The sequence below is a fragment of the Diadema setosum genome, chromosome 9, assembly GCF_964275005.1.
Source record: "Diadema setosum chromosome 9, eeDiaSeto1, whole genome shotgun sequence".
In the NCBI taxonomy this organism is placed as follows: Eukaryota; Metazoa; Echinodermata; class Echinoidea; order Diadematoida; family Diadematidae; genus Diadema; species Diadema setosum.
The window spans coordinates 33,299,237-33,318,994 of record NC_092693.1 but is presented as its reverse complement, the minus strand read 5'-3'; the positions used below and the strand labels follow the sequence as shown (position 1 = coordinate 33,318,994).

The window sequence follows — 19,758 nt, the reverse complement described above, 5'->3', positions numbered from 1 at the left end:
AGTGGACTTGGCACTGATTATTTTGAATACATCAACACAGCTTTGTCATTGATATGTCAATAAAGCATTATTCAAGAATACTTTTGCTCTAGTTTAAGTGATGTGTGAGCGTGTTTTATCTTTTTATTTTGCTACCTTTTCAAACGCTATTTTTTATTCCGTTTCTCCCATCTACAGCACGTTGATTGCTTTCCCTTACTAATAGTAAAGTTTTGTCTAGGCAAAGAACGTTGTGACTTCCCTGCAAGTCCCATTCGACCTGGAATATTATTAATGAAGAAGGAAATTTAATTTAAAATGATTTGTTGACATGATCGTCGTAGGAGAGATTTGCCCATAGATTTTTTTTCGCTAGTTATTAAAGACGTAACACATGTTACAAGCATATAGCAACTCTATCCATGAGCGTCATGAGTCCATTTTCGTCACTAGTCCATTCAAAACCCCTTATTAGTGATGGATAGTTGTAACATGAGCAGTAGTTGTCAATTATGTAACGCACAGGATGAAATAACTGGTTTTGGTGTTTTGGGTATCTCTTTTGATTGTACTACTTCCATTAAAAAAGAAATTAGTCATGATTCTTTTCAGCTTATTCAACACATATTCATCTGGAGGTAGGCACGAGAACTACTTTATAGGGCCCGGTACAGGACAAAGTAACTGGCATTGGTGTTTTGGGTATCTCTGTTGAGTACTACTCCCATTGCTAGAGAAAGAAGCCATGGCACTTTTCAGCCGAATACTTGAATAACACCTTTTAAGTGGTGCACTTTGGGCCTGAGTACTGTCTGGGGCCCCTTACAGCATGAAATAACTGTTTTTTTTTTGTGTGTGTGTGTGTTTTGCATATCTTCGTTGTGTACAGGATAAAATATCTGGCTTTATTTTGTGGGGTATCTTAGCTGTTTTGTACTGATTCGCTTGCAAAAGATATTATTTATGACTCCTTTCAGCTAAAAAATCATGTGAGGTGTAATTTCTGGGCTTCTCTCCGAAGCCCTGTCATACAGCATAAGATAACGGGCTTTGGTATTTTGGGTATCTCTTGTGTACTACGTAATAGACAATTGCATGATATTAGTGATTGAATGGAAGCCAATAAGTTGATTTTGAATATAGATAAAACTCATTATATTTCATTTGGTATGCGAATTATAACAGACCACAATTTGCAATTGTATTTTAAGAATATGAAAATAGATAGAGTTGTAAGCACAAAGTTCTTAGGAGTAATTATAGATGAAAGATTATCTTGGAATTATCATATTGATTACATAGCCAGTATTATATCAAGAAACATAGGGGTTTTGTATAAATTACAGTATCTTCCTAGAAATGTCCTTAAAATGTTATACCATGTTTTGATTTCACCATATTCTGCAATATTGTATGGGGATTCACTTTTAATAAGAATATTGATCGAATACATAAATTACAAAAACGGGGAATACGTTTAATAACCAATTCAACACATGCTTTTCCCAGTTTACCTATGTTTTTAGAAACTCAGATATTACCCATTCAAGATTTAATTTCCTTAGAGTCTGCAATATTTACTTAAACTTTATATAAACTTAATACAGTGTAATAGTTTTCTCCCCGATGTATTTTCTGATTATTTTACCCTCAATAGTTCAATTCATGATTATAATATCAGAAATGCCCAGAGTATTCATCTCCCATTAAATTGCACATCTTGTACGCAGTCATCAATATTTTACAAAGGTACTATTTTATGGAATATAGTTTTCAGGATCAGTAAGACCGTAAGACAATTGAAAAGACTATATATAAACAACATCTTTTTGACGCAATTAAGTTACAAGTTGATGAATAGTTAAATACGGAGTTTTCTTCTTTTCTTCTTTACTTTCTTATCTACACGTATCCGTTTTTTATTGATTCAAGTTGTAAATCTTATCGTATTTTGCATTCATGTTTGTTTCGATTCAGTTACAAACCAATGATTATAAATGATTACATATATTTACATCACAATTATTCTAAAGGTATCATTTTCAATAAGCCTACTTTGTGCTTCTCATGATTCCACCACTATCATATTTGACACCATGTATTTTTGTTTGTTTGTTTGTTTGTCTGTTTGTTTTTAATGCAAAGTTTGTAAACCAAAATTTATGAAAGTGGAAATAAATGAAATGAAATGAAATGAAAATTGCAAAAGAAATTGGCCATGACTCTTTTTACAGATCATATGAGGGGGCACGTTTGTTTTATGTCAGGCGCACGGTGCAGGATAAAATAACTGGCTTTGGTGTTTTGGGTATCTCCATTGTGCACTACTTCTATTGCAAAGTACGATTTTTTTAAAATCATTTAGGGTCCACTTCGGTCTACTGGCTAGGGTTCCGTACAGGATGAAATAACTGGCTTTGGTGTTTCGTGTATATCTGGTGTGTCCTTGGGCCTGCTTCCAATGCAAAAGAAATGAACCATGACTCTTTTCTGCTAAAGAAAATCATATATGGGGGGGGGGGGGGGGGAGGGGCATTTTAGGTTACTCCCTGCATAGGGCCCCGTACATGATAATAACTGGCTTTGGAGTTTTGGGTATCTTTCTTGTGGTCTACTTCCATTGGAAAAGAAATTAGCTAAATCAGTAAATAGAATCATATGGAAGGCAATTCTGGGCTACTGTGTAGGGACCCCATACAGGATGGAAAAACCGGCTTTAGTGTTTTGAGAGTATGTATATTGTCATGGATCCAGCTTTAGGGAAATGTTGTGTCCATGATTACTTTAAGGAGACATACGACCTTAGGGAGACAAATTTGTGTCTCCTTAACGTTTCGACTGTATTATATCCCATTCAATTGCATGCGTTGCTGATGACATGCTTATCTACACAATGTCTCTATTAAGCTGGATCCAGGGATATCAATATCTGTCTATGTACAGTGTATATCTATATCATATATATATATGAAGAGTTTGAAGTCCATATTTGCCAAATGGAGATATTTGCGATTAAAGGTCAAGAAAAATAAAGAGAATAATAAGAAAATGTTTGCTTCTTTTGACCATAACTTCAAAAATGTACCTTTTGTTATGTAGTGACCAATATATCATTTAAAAGGTATTATTTTGTACTTTATGACAGAGACCGTACTTCAAAATCTTCAAAAATGGACTTATCGGTTGTTGCGAACAAACTCGTCATATATATATATATATATATATATATATATATATATATATATATATTTATATATACATATGAAGAGCTTGTTTGCAAAAACCGATAAGTCCATATTTGTCAAATGGAGATATTTGCGATTAAAGTTCAAGAAAAATAAAGAGAATAATTAGAAAATTTTTGCTTCTTTTGACCATAACTTCAAAAATATACCTTTATATGCAGTGACCAATATATCATTCTAACGGTATTATTTTGTACTTTATGACAGAGACCGTACTTCAAAATCTTCAAAAATGGACTTATCGGTTTTTGCAAACAAACTCTTCATATATATATATATATATTTGTATATACAGTGTACAGGCAAGCATGGTGTCACCGGACACCATGGTATTACCGGACACGCACATTTTTGCGTACTAATGACATTCTGTACGCGTGGGACTTCGTAGATTAGCCTCACAGAACTTTGTGTGGACCGAAATCGCAAAAAAAAAAAATGCAACATAAAAATGTAAAAACACGAAGAAATTCACATTTTACCTCAAATTTATAGTTGAGTAACCTGCACCTCGTCTCATAGTTAATATTTATGCATGTTTGAATCACATTTCACAACTGAATTTCTATGAAATCCCACTCACATACAGGAAAAATGCTGAAGATGCCAATAGAACCAAAAGTTCACTAATCGATATCGGAAATTTGTAGCTATCGTCCTCAAACGCGAACGATGCGGAATAGTTGTGCGCTAAGGCTACGGTCACAACCCCCAAAATCAGCCTGCTCGGCGACCGGTCGGCGAGTTTTTAGCCAAAACCGGTCGGACAACGACCGGTGACCGACCGGTGACCGACCAGGCGCCACTCATTTTTGGAGCATCGGTCGGTCGCCGCTGAAGTTTTAGTGTGGAGTTAAAATTTCAGCGGCGACCGACCAGTTTTCACTCGCTGCCCAAAATACGCTCGGTGTCTGAGCGGGAACCGCCCAGGCACTGACCTAATCGAGCGGTCGCTGCCGAGCGATTTAGGGAACAAAAATAATAGAGACAAAAATGACAACAGCACAGAAGAAAACCAACAGAATAGATCGAGCGGTCGCCGTCGAGCGATTTAGGAACTAAAAATGTTAAGATAGAAATGACAGAAGCACTGAAGGAAACCAGGGACTAGATGGAGAAGATAATCTAACGCTATGTGGAAGAAGCAGGGGGAGGAATAAAAGGTAAAGAAACCCCAGCAACATCTCGGCATCTCAACAACCAACATGAGGGACATGGAAGTCAGAGGCAACCACTTTGGGGCAAAAGAGATGAAAGCTAAAAGTTAGCGTTGATGTGTTGACGTAGTAAAATATGATTTGGTTATCATTCATTTAAGGCCTATTGATTGAAGAAAAAATGAATGACAAGAGATTGGGAAAATCAAAATATGAAATTAAGTAGGAATAGAAAAATAATGTGAAATATAAAAGATATTTTGGAGATTTTTTGAAGATATTCTGGAATAATCTAACCTATTCTAATCTTTGTTCCATCTTGGGTGTTCCTCCCTTTTGTTTTATTTCCTAATTTCTAGTTATCTGTGGTATCACATAGCTGAGGTTTGTTAGTGAATCTAATTTAACTCTTAGGTCTTTTGCCTCGAGTTTTATCTTAATTGATTAATTAATTAACACATCACAAATCACATAGGTACATTAATAAACACATGAAGCTCGTGAGAAATTTCCGGCAGAGACCGGCGGGTGGCCGTCGGCACGCCTACGGGTCACCGGTAGATGACCTATCGATCACCCGTCGGACGCTGAGCGATTTCGTAAAAATCGGCCGGTGACCGGTAGGAGATCGTCCAGTTGCCGATGGGGCATCGCTCGGTGACTGCTCGGACTCTGCGCGTTGCAGATCCCCATATTTCGCCAAAATTGTTCTGAAAATCGATCGGTGACCGACGGGAAATCGACAGGGCACTGCTCGGCCATTGCTAGGGTTTTACAGCCTGCTCAGCATCTCCAAAAACTGCTGGGCGGTGCCAAAATTTCAGCAGCGACCGAGCAGGCTACAAATCGGTCGGTCGCCGCTCTGAGTTGTGACCGTAGCCTAAGGGGCCCGCAACTCGTCACCCGCGCGTGCAGCTCCCATAGACAAAGCACGTAAACTAGAACTTGCGTAGAAGTAGAGTCTATTACCAGTTGTCGATTTCTCACAAGGTTTTATTGCGTGCAACTGTTCGAAATGTTCAAGACAGACATTTTACCGTAAAATACGAAATTTGAACCTCATTTGCCAATTTTTTCTTTGTCATCCGCTCGGTGAGAATGTGTATGGTGATTTTTGGGATAAATTGTGATTCTGGTGCAAGGACTAGGTGCGAAAGATATCAATTATTTCATTGCGAAAATCGTGTCCGGTAATACAATGCGATTTTGGACCGCGCAAAAAGACAACTTTTTTAGAGGTGTATGTTTGAAGCATATTTTCTAAAAACTGGAGCGAACAATTGACATAAGTTGGCTGAATTCGTAATTTCCAGGAGTCTGTGAATAAGTGATGTTATTTTTAGCCGAAATTTCATCCTCTGAGTACGGAATTCAAAGCCACGAAAAAAAAAAAGCGTCCGGTAATTGGATGTCCCACCCTATATATATATATATATATATATATATATATATATATATATATACATATATTCATAATTATGCATATGTGAGATATGAGAAAGGAAGGAGAAATCGGTGCGTAGCTTTGACATCATTATTCCTCTTGCTGTTCCTCCTTTTCGGAAAAGCGCAAGAGTTGAAAAATTGGTCTCCGCCGGGACTCGAACCCGAGTCTTTGGCATGGAACGCCAACGCCTTAACCGCTCGGCCATGGAGACGTCATAGCGGTTCAGGCAGATATAGTCGTATATACATAATTACATACATTACATGAATCAATGCATAGTATAAGAGAAGTAATGCATACAGTGCAAAATTATGTGTGTGGTTTTTTTTTTTGCAACGTATGTATGTTAATGTACTAAACGTAGTATATTATATGTACCTATATACAGCAAAATCAGCAGTATGCTTGACAATAGAGTTAATTTCATTTTCTTCTTTATTCAATGTAATCTTGAAAACCTTATGTAAGTGGATAGTTACGTATAAAAAATGAACATAAAACCGTAAGAAAATGATTTCAATATGATTCATTCCCAAACGATTCGTATTACACAGAACTTTACAAGATGCAATGAAAGCCCCTATCACATGATTAGCTAAGCATATCAGTTTTAAAACCTTTATCCTAGGAATCCCAGTCATTTGACTCCCTTTATACCACTTAATTTTGGATCTTATCAAGTTTCTCATAACTCTTTTCTTGAAAAGCATGCATTGCTTTTTCTTTGATGATTAAAACGACTTATCTTTAAGTATACGCATTTACGAGTTCTTCGTAACTCCGCACATCATTGTGTATCATAGTTTGCTTAAAACTACATGAAATACATGAAACACGTCTCCTCAAATGTCGAAGAAGATACGATAGTGAAAAAATATGGTCAGTCCTGATGTACCTGTCATAAAACTTACGAAAACCAGGTTTGTAAAATAGATAAGTTATACAACCGTCAACCCTGTCTCTCCGTCATCAACCCCCCCCCCCCCCAAAAAAAAAAAAAAACATAGTAAAATGGAATCTCGTCGACAGGAAACAAATCAAGGAAAGCATGTAGAGTAAATAACATGAAAATATATGAGCAGCCGGCATTTACCTATTGATTACTAGTATTTGATCATGTTTTCTTTCTTATTTGCCCTTTCCCCCTCTTCCTCCTTTATCCTAGTTTACGTGGTCATAATATCTCTTCTTCTACAGAATGCTGCATTTTGCAAAGAAATTAGCCGCAGTACCTTATAGGAACATATTGTGTGTACAAATATGCTATAGCAAAATTGATCAACTGTACATAGAAATGATGAATGTTGGCGATGAAAGCGTTATAGAAAACAAAGACTCTAACAGCTTCAAAACTCATTTTCATTGTGCTCCCATGGTCTTGATTGGGTAGCAACTGACTGATAAAGACTGAAGTAAAATATTTCATGCATAACATGTGTCTTTGCTCATCAGTTCCTGAACATATTTTCTTAAAATAGCCGCATGTATTATCCACTTTATAGACTGAAAATAGAGTGAAAATGACAGTAATTGACAACGCCGATAACAGTTTAACGGATATACTGGTATAGAACAATGCCAGCAGGGATGCAGTTATTATCTGGAAAGCTGACACAGTTTCATCATTGAAAAAAAGAAGATATATTCATATATACATACGTCCATTTCACTTTCACGAATGGTGCCAAACAAATTAAAAACTATTAAAAAAAACCCTCAAAACAATATCATAAAAAAGTACATGAAGCTGTCAGTCAAAATCACCGGTAAATCTACAAAACCAGCTGCGTTGTCAGACATTAAGGTGAATCACGCCGGGGCATAGCTACTGTGACTGTGGCAAGACTGTCAAGACTATTAAGATGCCCAAAGCTCCCTGAGAATATTCTTGGATCTGTTCTTGCTCCATGGTGAACGCTCCCCCCAGCTTAAGATGGTTCATGACGTCGACAAAATCAAAAACCTCCGGAGGATTCTCCAAGTGTGTATGTCTCATGGCAATAACGATAAGGCCACCTGTGTTAATGACAATTATACAACACATATATAGAACCTTGCCATCTGATTGGATGAATACGGGCCACATGTCATGTACAATCCCACGCTCACTCTTAACGGCAGTGCATTTGACATCTGGTGAACGGTAAATCAAGTTGTTTGATGCTTCCGCGCCAGATCTAAATCTAGGCCTAACCGTTAGTCCTCCTCCTACCTAGATAGGCTTAGTCTAGTTCTGGACCCTTTTTATCGATTCTTTTTTTTTTTCGCCGACTATACGCGTAAAGCCGAGTGAAATAGACTAGGCTACGGTCACAACCCCTAAATCAGCCTGCTGGGCGACCGGTCGGCGAGTTTTTAGCCAATTTCGGTCGGACACCCACCGATGACTGACCGGTGACCGACCAGGTACCACTGATATTTAGGGCATTGGTCGGTCGCCGCTGAAGTTTTAACCCGGAGTTTAAATTTCAGCGGCGACCGACCAGTTTTCACTAGCTGCCCAAAATACCCTCGGTGTCTGAGCGGCAACCGCCAAGGCACTGACCTAATCGAGCGGTCGCCGCCGAACGATTTATTGGACAAAAATAATAGAGACAAAAATGACAAAAGAGCACAGAAGAAAATCAAGGGAATAGATCGAGCGGTCGCCGTCGAGCGATTTAGACCCTAAAAATCACAAAGATAGAAATGACAGAAGCACTGAAGGAAACCAGGGACTAGATCGGGAAGAGAAGCCAGGGCAATGTGGAAGAAGCAGGGGGAGGGATAGAGGCAAGGAAACCCCACTAACATCTCAGCATCTCAATATCTCGGCAACCAACATGAGGGAAATGGGAGACAGGGACAACCACTTTGGGGCAAAAGAGATGAAAGCTAAAAATTAGTGTCGATATGTAGACTTAGTAATATATGGTTTGGTTATCGTATCAATTATTAAAGGCCTATTGAATGAATTAGTAATGAATGACAGATAGGGAAATGAAAATATGAAATTGAATAGGAATAGAAAAATACTGTAAATATATAGAAGCAAATAAAGATATTTTGGAAAATTCTAATCTATTCTAATCTTTGTTCCATCTTGGGTTTTCCTCCCTTTTGTTTGATTTCATAATTTTTAGTTATCTGTGGTTTCACATAGCTGAGGTTTGGTAGTTGGTAATATAACTCTTAATAATTCTTTTGCCTCGAGTTTTATCTTAATGAATTGATTAATTATTTAATTATCACATCACAAATCACATAGGTATATGAATAAACCCAGGTAGCTCGTTAGAAAATTCCGGCAGAGGCCGGCGGGTGGCCGCCGGTACGCCTACGGGACACCGGTAGATGACCTATCGATCACCTGTCGGTCGCTAAGCGATTTCGTAAAAATCAGCAGGTGGCCGGTGGGAGATCGTCCAGTTGCCAATGGGGCATCGCTCGGTGACTGTTCAGTCTCTAAGCGGAGAAACCCCCATATTTCGCAAATTTTTCACCTAAAATCGACCGGTGACCGATTGAAAATCGCTCGGGCATCGCTCGGGCATCGCTCGGGCATCGCTGAGGTTTTATAGCCTGCTCGACATCTTCAAAAACTGCTGGGCGGTGCCAAAATTTCAGCAGCGACTGAGCAGGCTACAAATCGGTCGTCGCCGCTCTGAGTTGTGACCGTAGCCTAAGATAGGCCTTAACGTTAGATCTATTTTGGTCTAGACCAGGCCTATATCGTGTGTGTTTTGAATTTGACAGTCAGCAGGTGCTGGTTTAAACCTACAGGAGCTTTAAGTATTGAACAAATCAGGCTAATTCAAAACGATACTAGAATGATCCATTAACATAGGCATTGTTATCATCACATTGATTAATTTGCTATCTAGGGTGATTCTTATGATCAATATTTACCTGGTTTAACCAATCTCACTAGCTCCTTGAGACTACTTCCATCACAATGGCCGGGTAGAAACGCACCACTCGACACAGCAGCGTCAAAGGAATCTAAAACGAAAGGGGAAAATTCACATCAACAAATCTGCCTAACTAAAAAAGCCTTTTAGTCACACCAGGGAGGTGGAAGGGAGAGGTCAAACCACATAATCATTGGAAATATTCGATAGCGAGAATACATTTAAAGCTACTAAATACAGAAAAAAATAATGAAAATATGAGATATTTTTATCATAACTTCAAAAAATTTTTTGTTAGGTATCACTGGAAAGGTTTTATTTTGCGCTATCTGATCATGGACTATAATTAGATACGTTTAATTTTTTGCGATCAATTTCTTCATTTTGTAACATCTTGACTTAGAATTTGCAGTTGAGACATGCTTAATGTCTTTTGAATCGAATGTTAATTCTACTACTGAACATCCGCAGCAACATGAACAATGGCGTTACAAGAGCACTGAGGACTGAATCATTATCGAGTTATTGAGGGCTCTCAATAGACATGATAAATCATATTCCCCAAATCTTTGTGCTTTCCATCACTTGTTCGCTTCCGCTCAGAGCGATGGCCTAAGTCATGGCCTTATGCGTATCCTTAACAAATATCGGTTTCCTTAATCCAAGACATCAAGGTATTGCGTTATCCTGTATTCATGAGACCAAACTTAATTCATGGGACAAAAATCAAACCTAGGATATTCATTTTTGTAGCACCATATCATACGCATTCAAAATTCCAAGCTCAGTAATGATTGCCTATCAGTAGTATCTGCATTTTCTCCTGCCAGGGTTACCCTGACTCGTCTGAATTTTGAAGTTTGAAAGCATGGATTTAGTCATAAGAAATGGTACTCTGTAGAAAAAGAAGAGTGAAAATATTCACTCTTGAAGGAGTGAATAACAGAAAAGAGTGATTTTGGAGTGAAATTGGAGTGAATTTTGAGTGAAAATATTCATTTTCACTAATTTTGGAGTGACCTTAGGGATCACTCGAAGATTTTGAAGTTGGAGTTGGAGTTGGTGCTTTTATAAGATCCCCCATACTTTTATGTGACTTTGAGTTAACTTTAACAGATGTATTTGTAAGTCTTTACATAATTGATAATCTTGTGGACCCATATGGAAACCTGCTCTGCTGATCAGGGTGTTCCATCCCAGAAAGTGGTAATAAATTCAAATCAAATCAATTCAATCTTATAACATTATGTTGCACAGTACGTCACTACATCATGAAATCTAATACTCAATTGCCGCGGTTTTGAAGAGTTCTCGTGATTTACTAACCGTCCTTCAGAAGGAGTGGTGTTGGTCCGATGAAGCCCTTGATCAACTCCGTGTAACATCCTTTTGATTTGCAGACGTCGAGAAGTTTCTGGGAGGGATCGACGGCGCAGATGTTGGTAAAGCCGCTCTTGCAAAGCTGGATCAAAGAAGGAGTAAAGATTCTTTACCCGATATGACGTCATAGAATGCAGTTGAAAGAAAGCTTGTGTAGCTCTGGTCACAATATTGATTAATTTAAGTGCGAGCCCACTCCGTGTAAAGTTTACCTTATATGGATTAAGTAGAAGTTTAGAAACAGAACAGTAGACATCCGACAGAAGTTAAAACTGGACTCAGAATAATGAAGTTTATTCCAACTTTCGAGGCTCTTAAAGTATGCAAATTGTTAAGGCAATTATGTTATTCAGTTCTGTTTTCAATTAGACAGTTTCTGTAATGTTTATGATCTATGATTGTTTATTTTCCTAAACCTATCATTCACCTGCTCCCTTCAATGAATTTCCATAGGCAGAAATTCACTTAATTGTTGCGAGGTTGGGCAAGTCTCCGGGGCAGACTTTTATAGTTGTTAAGGGCAACTTTTCAAAACATAGCAGGCATAAAATTTGAATACATTGCCGAAACGGTCTTTTTCACATCTTTCTTAGTATGGTGTAATTTCGCAAGGCATGTAAGATAGATTTGAATTGAATTGACATTGAAGTGAATTGAATACAACTGAATGGAAGTGGAATGGAATTCTCAATTGTGCATTGTGAAAACCATTCAATGAACTCAAGATTTCGGCAGGAAATCCTCATTTATGGGAATTTAGGGAAATCCCATATACACATACATACACGCACACACACACACACACACACACACACACGATATGACCCGTCAGCAATTCGCTAACCTCCTCTCCGACGAGTCCCGTTCCGGCGCCGGCGTCTACTATTCTGGCATTCTTTTTGTCCCCGAGCAGGATGTCCAGCTTTCGCGCCACAGCAGTCGGTCCTTTGTAGCCGGCATCTGAAAGAACCTTCGAAACAGAATTAGATAAGGACCTTAAATGCAGGGTTTCCCTTCGATCACTATCAAAAAATTATCATCATTGGATCATGTAAAACACTCTGTTGCCGTCAAAATTATTTTTGACCGATGTGTTGGCTCAGTGAGTAGAGCGGCTGCCCTCACAATCGGGAGGTCGTGGGTTCAAACCCCGGCCGCGTCATACCAAAAGACGTTAGAAGATGGGAGTTGCTGCTACCTTGTTTGCTGTTCAACAGTTGAAAAGGTTAGAGCAACGTCGATCTGGCGCTGCTCAGTGGCTGCCGGGCCCAAGATCAATTGGGCAAAATGAATTTCCATTCTTGGACAATAAAATTTGGAGTTTATATCCAAAACAATTATTATTATTATTATTATTAAAATTAGGAGACGCAACAACAAGAACAACCACAAAATAAATGAAAGAAGAAGAATGAAACGAAAACAAAGAGGATTTTGTCGAGAACGACGACAAAAGCTTTAATACCTTGCAACATAATTATACCATTCAATGGCAGGCATTGATGGACGAAAACGAAGAAATCGACCTTCTCGTTTTATCTGTTTTCCATAGCAACACGATTACTATGCCACGGCATCTGGGCACCTTTCCTGCTAAATGTATGTCAATACTCAATTCTCCACTTCTCGAGCTTTAAAGGGTTATACGCCAGACAAGGATTTTTGTTTTTGCTATCAAATATAAATCACATCTGATTAAATCACAAATAGTGTATTTTCATATGGAATTTTCTTACGACTCCCCGAAAGGACAATGTCCACGCAGTCGACTATTGGTAATATAGGTCTACCAGGTACATGGTCCGCGAGCTACAGACCCTAGGCAAGCAATGTCTACGAGATCGACACTAGGAAAAAAAAAGGCCCACGAGCTGGACATTACATCACGGGGCTTTATCTACGTATAGTGTCGTGCTTGCAGACCCCCCTTTTTTGCCTGTAGTATCAAGCTGGTGGAACTTTATTTCCTAGTGTCGAGCTCATGGACCTTAATATAATCCTAGCATAATACAGCTCGTGAGCTGTATGACGCGTGTGCATTAGTGTGTGTATGTCCCGTGGACATTTTTTTCAATGTCTATCCTGTGGGCCGTATGACCCGTGGGTATCAAGGTCGTGGGGTGACCCCTTCAAATAAACCATCTATGGGTGCAGGTGGTTGTGTCCGCGAAACGACAGCTACATTTAGGTCTAATAAAATATGACAGCGTCTCAACGATCGTACGCGTAATGTAGGCCTACAGCACCCCTATTCTGAAACATAGACGAGCCAAACAGATTAGTAGCCTCCGTGTGTCCGTATGTCATTGGTATACGTTGCACTCTAATGAGAAGATTCTTGTCCACGTGTCCAGTGCAGAATGTATCTTCTTCAGTTCCATGTGTAATTTAGGCCTGATTTAGTTTTGTTATGAATAACACAAAGCACAAGAGGACATGGCAAAAAGTTGCATGTTTTAGATCACGCACCACTACAAGAAAAAAAAAATCGTTCTACATGCGCATTAGGAAACCCTGGATAGTTCAGCAAAACAAACAAAAAAAAAACAAACAAAAAAAAAACAGTGTCTACAGCTTTGACATTGGTTTAGATATAAGTTTTAGAATGACGAACCCATCAAGTTTACGTTTGACGCCACTCTACCTGGCCATGACCCAGCTTATTTCAAGAAGGATGGAATCTCGATCTGAATACATGTATATAAGGCCTGCGTTCAGAACCATCCATAGGTATCCATACGTAGGTATAAGTCCTGCATACTGAATGAATGCTACTCGTAATTGAGAGATAAGCCTTACGTCCCGCAGCGGATCCGCCCTTAATTTGAGTGCCCATTTTGCGACCTTTAAAATTACACTTCCTTCCTAAGTTGGCACATCACAGGTTCAGAGAATGTGATCTTTATAAGTGCATATGTTTATGCAGTTGTTACGAATTTGCCCATGTAATCACTTAACAATGTGGTCTTCATGTCTTATGATCATGTGTATGCGATCACACGTGCACGATCGCGAATGTTTGTAAACACCACCAGTTACGTAATCTCCTTTCGAGTCATTCGTTTTGAACCGCAGCCTAAGGCTGCGTTCACATAGAAGTATACTATTCGGGTATTCGGGCTCGTTTTTCGAGGGCACGCGAATAGCTTGAATCGAACGATAGGATTTCCTCACACCGGTTCACATAGGAGGGCACTATTCGAAAGTACCGAATAGCTGCGAAAAGTATAGCAAAGTGGGAATCGAACTTGTTCGATTTTCTTGCAGCGTATACCGTCTCTCGTTTATGAAATAATGGCACTTTTGGTCTGGATTTGCCCGTTAGCAAATATAAGCATGTAGACCGACATTCTGATGCAGTTTAGAAATTGTTAATAAGATTTGCTACGATGTACGAGGAAGAAATCCTCACTACATGGGATGGTGAGTTGACGGTGCGGGTGATGGTGTATTCGGTGCTCGAATAGCGAATAGCGAATAGCGAATACCGAATACCGAATACCGAATACTTCTATGTGAAAGCAGCCTTACACACTTCGCCCAGGTTGAGTTTAATGTTATGAATATATTAAGCTGGGCGTGCCTGACGGAATTTTCCATGTATGTAATAATGTTCATGTTAAAAATACATTGGTCGTGTCAGTCGACAATCGGACTCCGGTTAGAGAGGACCGTTATCACTTTCTCGGCGTTCCCGTCTACAATCTTGGGAGGAATTGCTTTCCCCAAGGAACGTGCTCTGCTAGGTGAATTTTAAGTGCTAAGAGGCGAGATAAACCAGGACATGCCGATTTGCCTCTAGCCCGTTTTCTTTCGACGACGACGGCGACAATAAGTCTTCGTCGATTTCCAGGTGAACCACCAGACGGTCTTGAGCCAACGCCCACCTGTGACTGCTGCACGGTGACTAGTGGGAGCCGCGCCGAGGTCGATACAGGGTGCCGAGACGCTGTGAGGGACCACGCGCACCCAGCGGCCAACGCCCTTCTGTCTGGCATAGTCACAGCGCTGCAAACTGTGCTGAGATAGCGTCGCCCGCTGATCCGACGACGTCCCGTGTATTGACGCGTTCTCCACGTGGTAGCGTCTTACGTCGCCTCCCCGCCACGTCGCAGATGAGTTGGGCCCCGACGTTGACTCTCTTAGGGTGAAACCCTGGCCAGGTATTACACAATCTGTACTTATGTTTTCTTAGTTGAAACGATCCCGTCTATCTTTCATTGTTATGGTTGATTTTGTTATTCCGGTTGGAAACTGATTGTTAAATAATTTCCTAATAAAAACCCGGAAGATTTGTTCATTTCAATTCACTGAGACCGCCTTGCATTCATTTGTGTGAACTTGACCGTAACACAGTAGAGACAAATAGTCTGTAAAAAAAAAAATGAAACTTTCCAAAAATGAAAATATTGTGAAGAATTTTCCTTCTGGCGCAGGTGTAATTCTTGCGTTTCAAAACCAGCCCTACATCGGAATTTTTATGATTGAATGTTTATGCGGTGGCGTGGCCGTGTGCATAGATTCAATGAAATTATTGTGTTTGTGGTAACAGGCAACCTTTAATTCAGTTGGAGGATACAACGCATAATGAGGGCTTTACATAGAGTTGGCTTATTGTTAAATTTTTGAACACATTTACACTACCAAAGTTACTGCCGTATTTACTGCCGTATACTCTCTTTGGAAACTCGGCTTTGAAAGTCCGAAAGGTTTCCTCCTGCGACTCAAGTTCCCCCTATCAAAAGTACCCACGAGACTCCCCGAAACCTTAGTAACAACAGGGAGGTGGAATCCACCTCCCTGGTAACAACAGGGAGGTGAGAGGAAAAGGAGTGGGCACTGGATTAGTGTCTTTTGAACCATCCTCGGAGCCGCACTCCCCAAGAGACCACTCCACTAACTAGATTACTGCCGCTTGGCCGCACAGTGCACATGCGCAATCCTTGTCAACAGGCTGGTGGGTCTCACCCCTCCCTGGCCAGAACCTGGATTACTCCACGTGGTACTGGTGGGTGGTGTATACTGGTGCATTACTGGTGCATTACCCATTGCTGTGCCTGCCATCAACACTGGTGCATTGTGATGTGCAGTGAACTGGTTGCATGGTCACATTTTGAATTTTGCAGCTAGTATTCCAGGTATTATAACTTATGTGCATTTACATGTCCATGTACTATAATATTTCTTGGGAACAAATGTACTTTGCATGCTATTATGGTGAAATAACTTTTACATGAAATGGAAACAAATTAACACAGACTTAAAAACAATGAATAATAATGATTAGCAGCACCAATAATAATATACTGACTGTAAGAATATGAAGGAAACATGAACCGCTGAGTAGTGGAACACAGGCCCTAATAATGTCTGATGATAATAATAATTTTAATACCAAGCTAGCACAGAAAATACCAACCACAACAGCAACAACCATCACAAAAATACCCATTCAGCTTTCAAATAAGAATAAAACAAAAACAGAGAGACAGACAAAAAAAGCGCCATGGTGAATATCTTATCAGGCATACAGTGATACAGGACATGTGAGATAGTTCAGCTCTCACTGAACTCTCACATGTTTTCACCATACACCAGGCAAGGAGGCAAGTTATTTCACCAAGATTAGGTCCTATCCAGTAGTCTCCATCATGACCACTCTGTTGTAGATTCGAGCCCTCCTGCCTCAATATATCCCCAGCATACAACAAAAAAACATTCAAATAGTGTTTTCATCCCCTGGAGAAGTAAAATTGTTCACAAAAATATGTTAGTGGGACCAGAAAAAACGTTTTGTCTCACCTCCCTGGTAACAACAATTATAGTAGCGGGTTGACTATTTATCGAGAGTCCCTGTCTTACGTAATGCAAGGTCGTAACAACGGTGTCGAGCGACGTATGACGAAGGTCGCACGCGACCAGATCACATCAAAAGGCGAGAGTGAAATCATGAAAAAGGCCAAAAAACATGTGTTTCTTTCCAGAACTTGCTCGGACCATGGACCTCCTAGGTCCATGCTCGGACAGCCGAGACAGCATTTCAGTGCGTGAAGTCGGAATGCCAGATTTGAGCGAGGACGAATAGCGAGGCCGTAAAGCATTCCAACCTCCCTGGATGTAGCGAGGACGGAAGAAAGGACACAGACGCGAGGTCGAAAGCAAGGATGAACTACAAGTAGCTCGGAAGAGGAGCACAGCTAATAATGAATGGTTAAATCTTACAACACAGACAGCACCGCAGTTTACATGAAAGCAATACACAATTCATTTTGGATGAACGAAATGAAAAGCAATCATACTCTTCTATCACTAACTTAAAAGGGCATTGAAGACGATTTTCATAATTTAATATCATATAGTGAATAAATCGACAACTCCATGTATAGATTAGTGGAAGTTTAATATTGCGGCCTTTGAGTAGGGAAACCAGTAAACCATGGACCTACCACACGCATGGACTATGAACGGTCTTTATTTGATCCCATCGTCACCACCGCCACCTGATTATGTGCATCTTACATTCGGACGTTTGGACAACGATGATTATGTAATTGTGCATTGTCACTGACAAAAGAACCGTTTCCCTCATTTCGGTCCTATTTGGCTGTGGTACCTTTTCAGACCCAACTGCCTTTGAATAAATAACAATGATGGGGAGCAGCAAACCTCAAACGAGGACAAATTTTGTGTCACAAAATTGGTAATTACTAAAGTGGACACTTTTTTTTTTTTTTAAGATTTCTCAAAGCGCCGTCTTGTTTTTAGCCAGGCTGGCTGTCGGTGGACAAGACTGGATCAAAGCAGGAAAGCATGTTTAAAATGTTTTTTTTTTTTTTTTTTTTTTTGTGACGCTTCCGCCAGAAACAGGTGCACGAATTAATCAACGAGCGATGAATGTCCATGTGTGTGGTAGGTCCATGAATAAACAAATAACACTGAAACTCTATACTCAGCATAACTAATTTATGGTACTTGTTCACATGTAAAAGTCTGAAAATCATCCGGAGGTCTCCTTTAATAACACAAAATCTAGCTATTCAAATTCCGTTACAATACTCATTCCACGCACATCAACATAATCTAATACTGACAGCAATTATGATAAAAATTATTGTACAACGAACCTAATTACATTATAGTAATAATAAATAGTCGAGGCTCTGTGGTAGAGGAGATAAGACGAGTGTTATGATACACAATAAAATTATACTCATCTGTAAATACACACAAACAAATAAAAGTGCATGTATCATTTATTGGCCTACATAAAACGTTTGTAGCTGACGTAAAAATAAAATCAGTTACGGAGTTTTCGGGTACGCTGCAGTACGACGAATCCAGTGTGCTTTCAGTATGCTGTCTGAAAAATAAAAATATGTATACCACTTCTAGATGCAATGGGCTCACACTGTAGTGTAGGACCCCATATCCTTTTGCTGATTTTTGGTGAAAGGGATCACAAACATATGGGCAAACGTTCCCCTTGACACCACCCAAATGTGCCTGCGTGCATCCATGCATAAGCTGTCAAGGGTATGGCAGTATAAGTGGGGTGGCTGTCCAAAGGAATTCTTGCCTTATACGTTTTAGTGTGCGTCCAAAAGAAATTCTTGCCCTCGTTGTTAGCGTAGGGATCAAAATAGTGATATAGTGAATACTTGGGCTATGAATTCTCTAACCTTGTCATAGCTGCCCTCCTCGGCCCAGTCATCGTAAAGTTTAGTTAATACCTCGGGTTGCACGTCTCTGCCGTACCTGATAAACTGCCCGATCATGCCCGTCATTTCCTCATCCATTTTCGCGTCAGGCGCAGTCGAGACACGCAGGTCAGTTTGCAAGCACAAGCCAACACAAACGCTCGTTTTGGTCGTAATGGCATGACGTTTGTGCCATACCAAGGAGGCATGAGAGCCTCCTTGGCCATACACAAACATCTCTTTGAGGGTTGTTGCATAATCCCTCCTAGTAATGGTAGCTGCTCCGGACAAGGGCAGCTACAGTACACGTGCTATTGGACAGTGCCAGTGATGCATGTAATCTTTTCGACGCAGACTCCTTTACGACCGATTTGTGTCTGCAAACTACAAAGGGTGTGTGTCTGCAAACTACGGCAATGCTGGCAGGATGCTGTCTTAAAGAAGAAGTCTACTCCAGAACTTTGTTAATTTCATAAGAAAGAGAAAAAAACACTTATATTTTGGTATGTAAATATGTTTTTGCCTGTCATAGCTAAAAAAAGACTTTTTTTTCGAATTTCATATAAATTGTGAGGGCAGGACATCATCAATTCTCTCATTTGAATAGTCATACCGAGTTGATAAGAAATGTTTTCCGAAAAAAAAAATGTGAAATTTCAAAATGTCGTACCTTTCTTATTTCTTATCCTACTTTGGTAATTTTTAAGGAGCGTTAATCGGTACTGAGGAATCTTGTTCTCTTTCTTTTAGAGTTTAATTTTGGATGGATCCTCTTTAAAATGGTCTGAGAGAAAAATGTAGTTTTCAGTGCTATCCCAATCATGGCTGTGTGGGTGAATACAATCGCTGAAGCAAGATTTTCGACAATGTTGCGTAACAGCTGCGATAGCTTGTTTGTGGCCGTTATCACCGAACTATTCAAAAGGTTACACTACCGTATACTACAACACTACCTATCAGCAG

At 39.7% G+C, this 19,758-nt stretch overlaps 1 protein-coding gene across 1 annotated transcript; it reads right to left on the bottom strand.

The window, feature by feature from the left end:
• Positions 1–7,645: 7,645 nt before the first annotated feature.
• Positions 7,646–18,964, bottom strand: LOC140233162 (methyltransferase-like protein 27). The gene is made up of 5 exons (XM_072313279.1): positions 18,778–18,964; positions 11,943–12,068; positions 11,045–11,180; positions 9,717–9,809; positions 7,646–7,844 (listed from the first exon to the last, which is right to left on the bottom strand). The coding sequence occupies exons 1-5, from the start codon at positions 18,892–18,894 to the stop codon at positions 7,654–7,656; spliced, it is 663 nt and encodes a 220-aa protein (XP_072169380.1). The 5' UTR covers positions 18,895–18,964; the 3' UTR covers positions 7,646–7,653.
• Between the last annotated feature and the right edge of the window lie 794 nt (positions 18,965–19,758).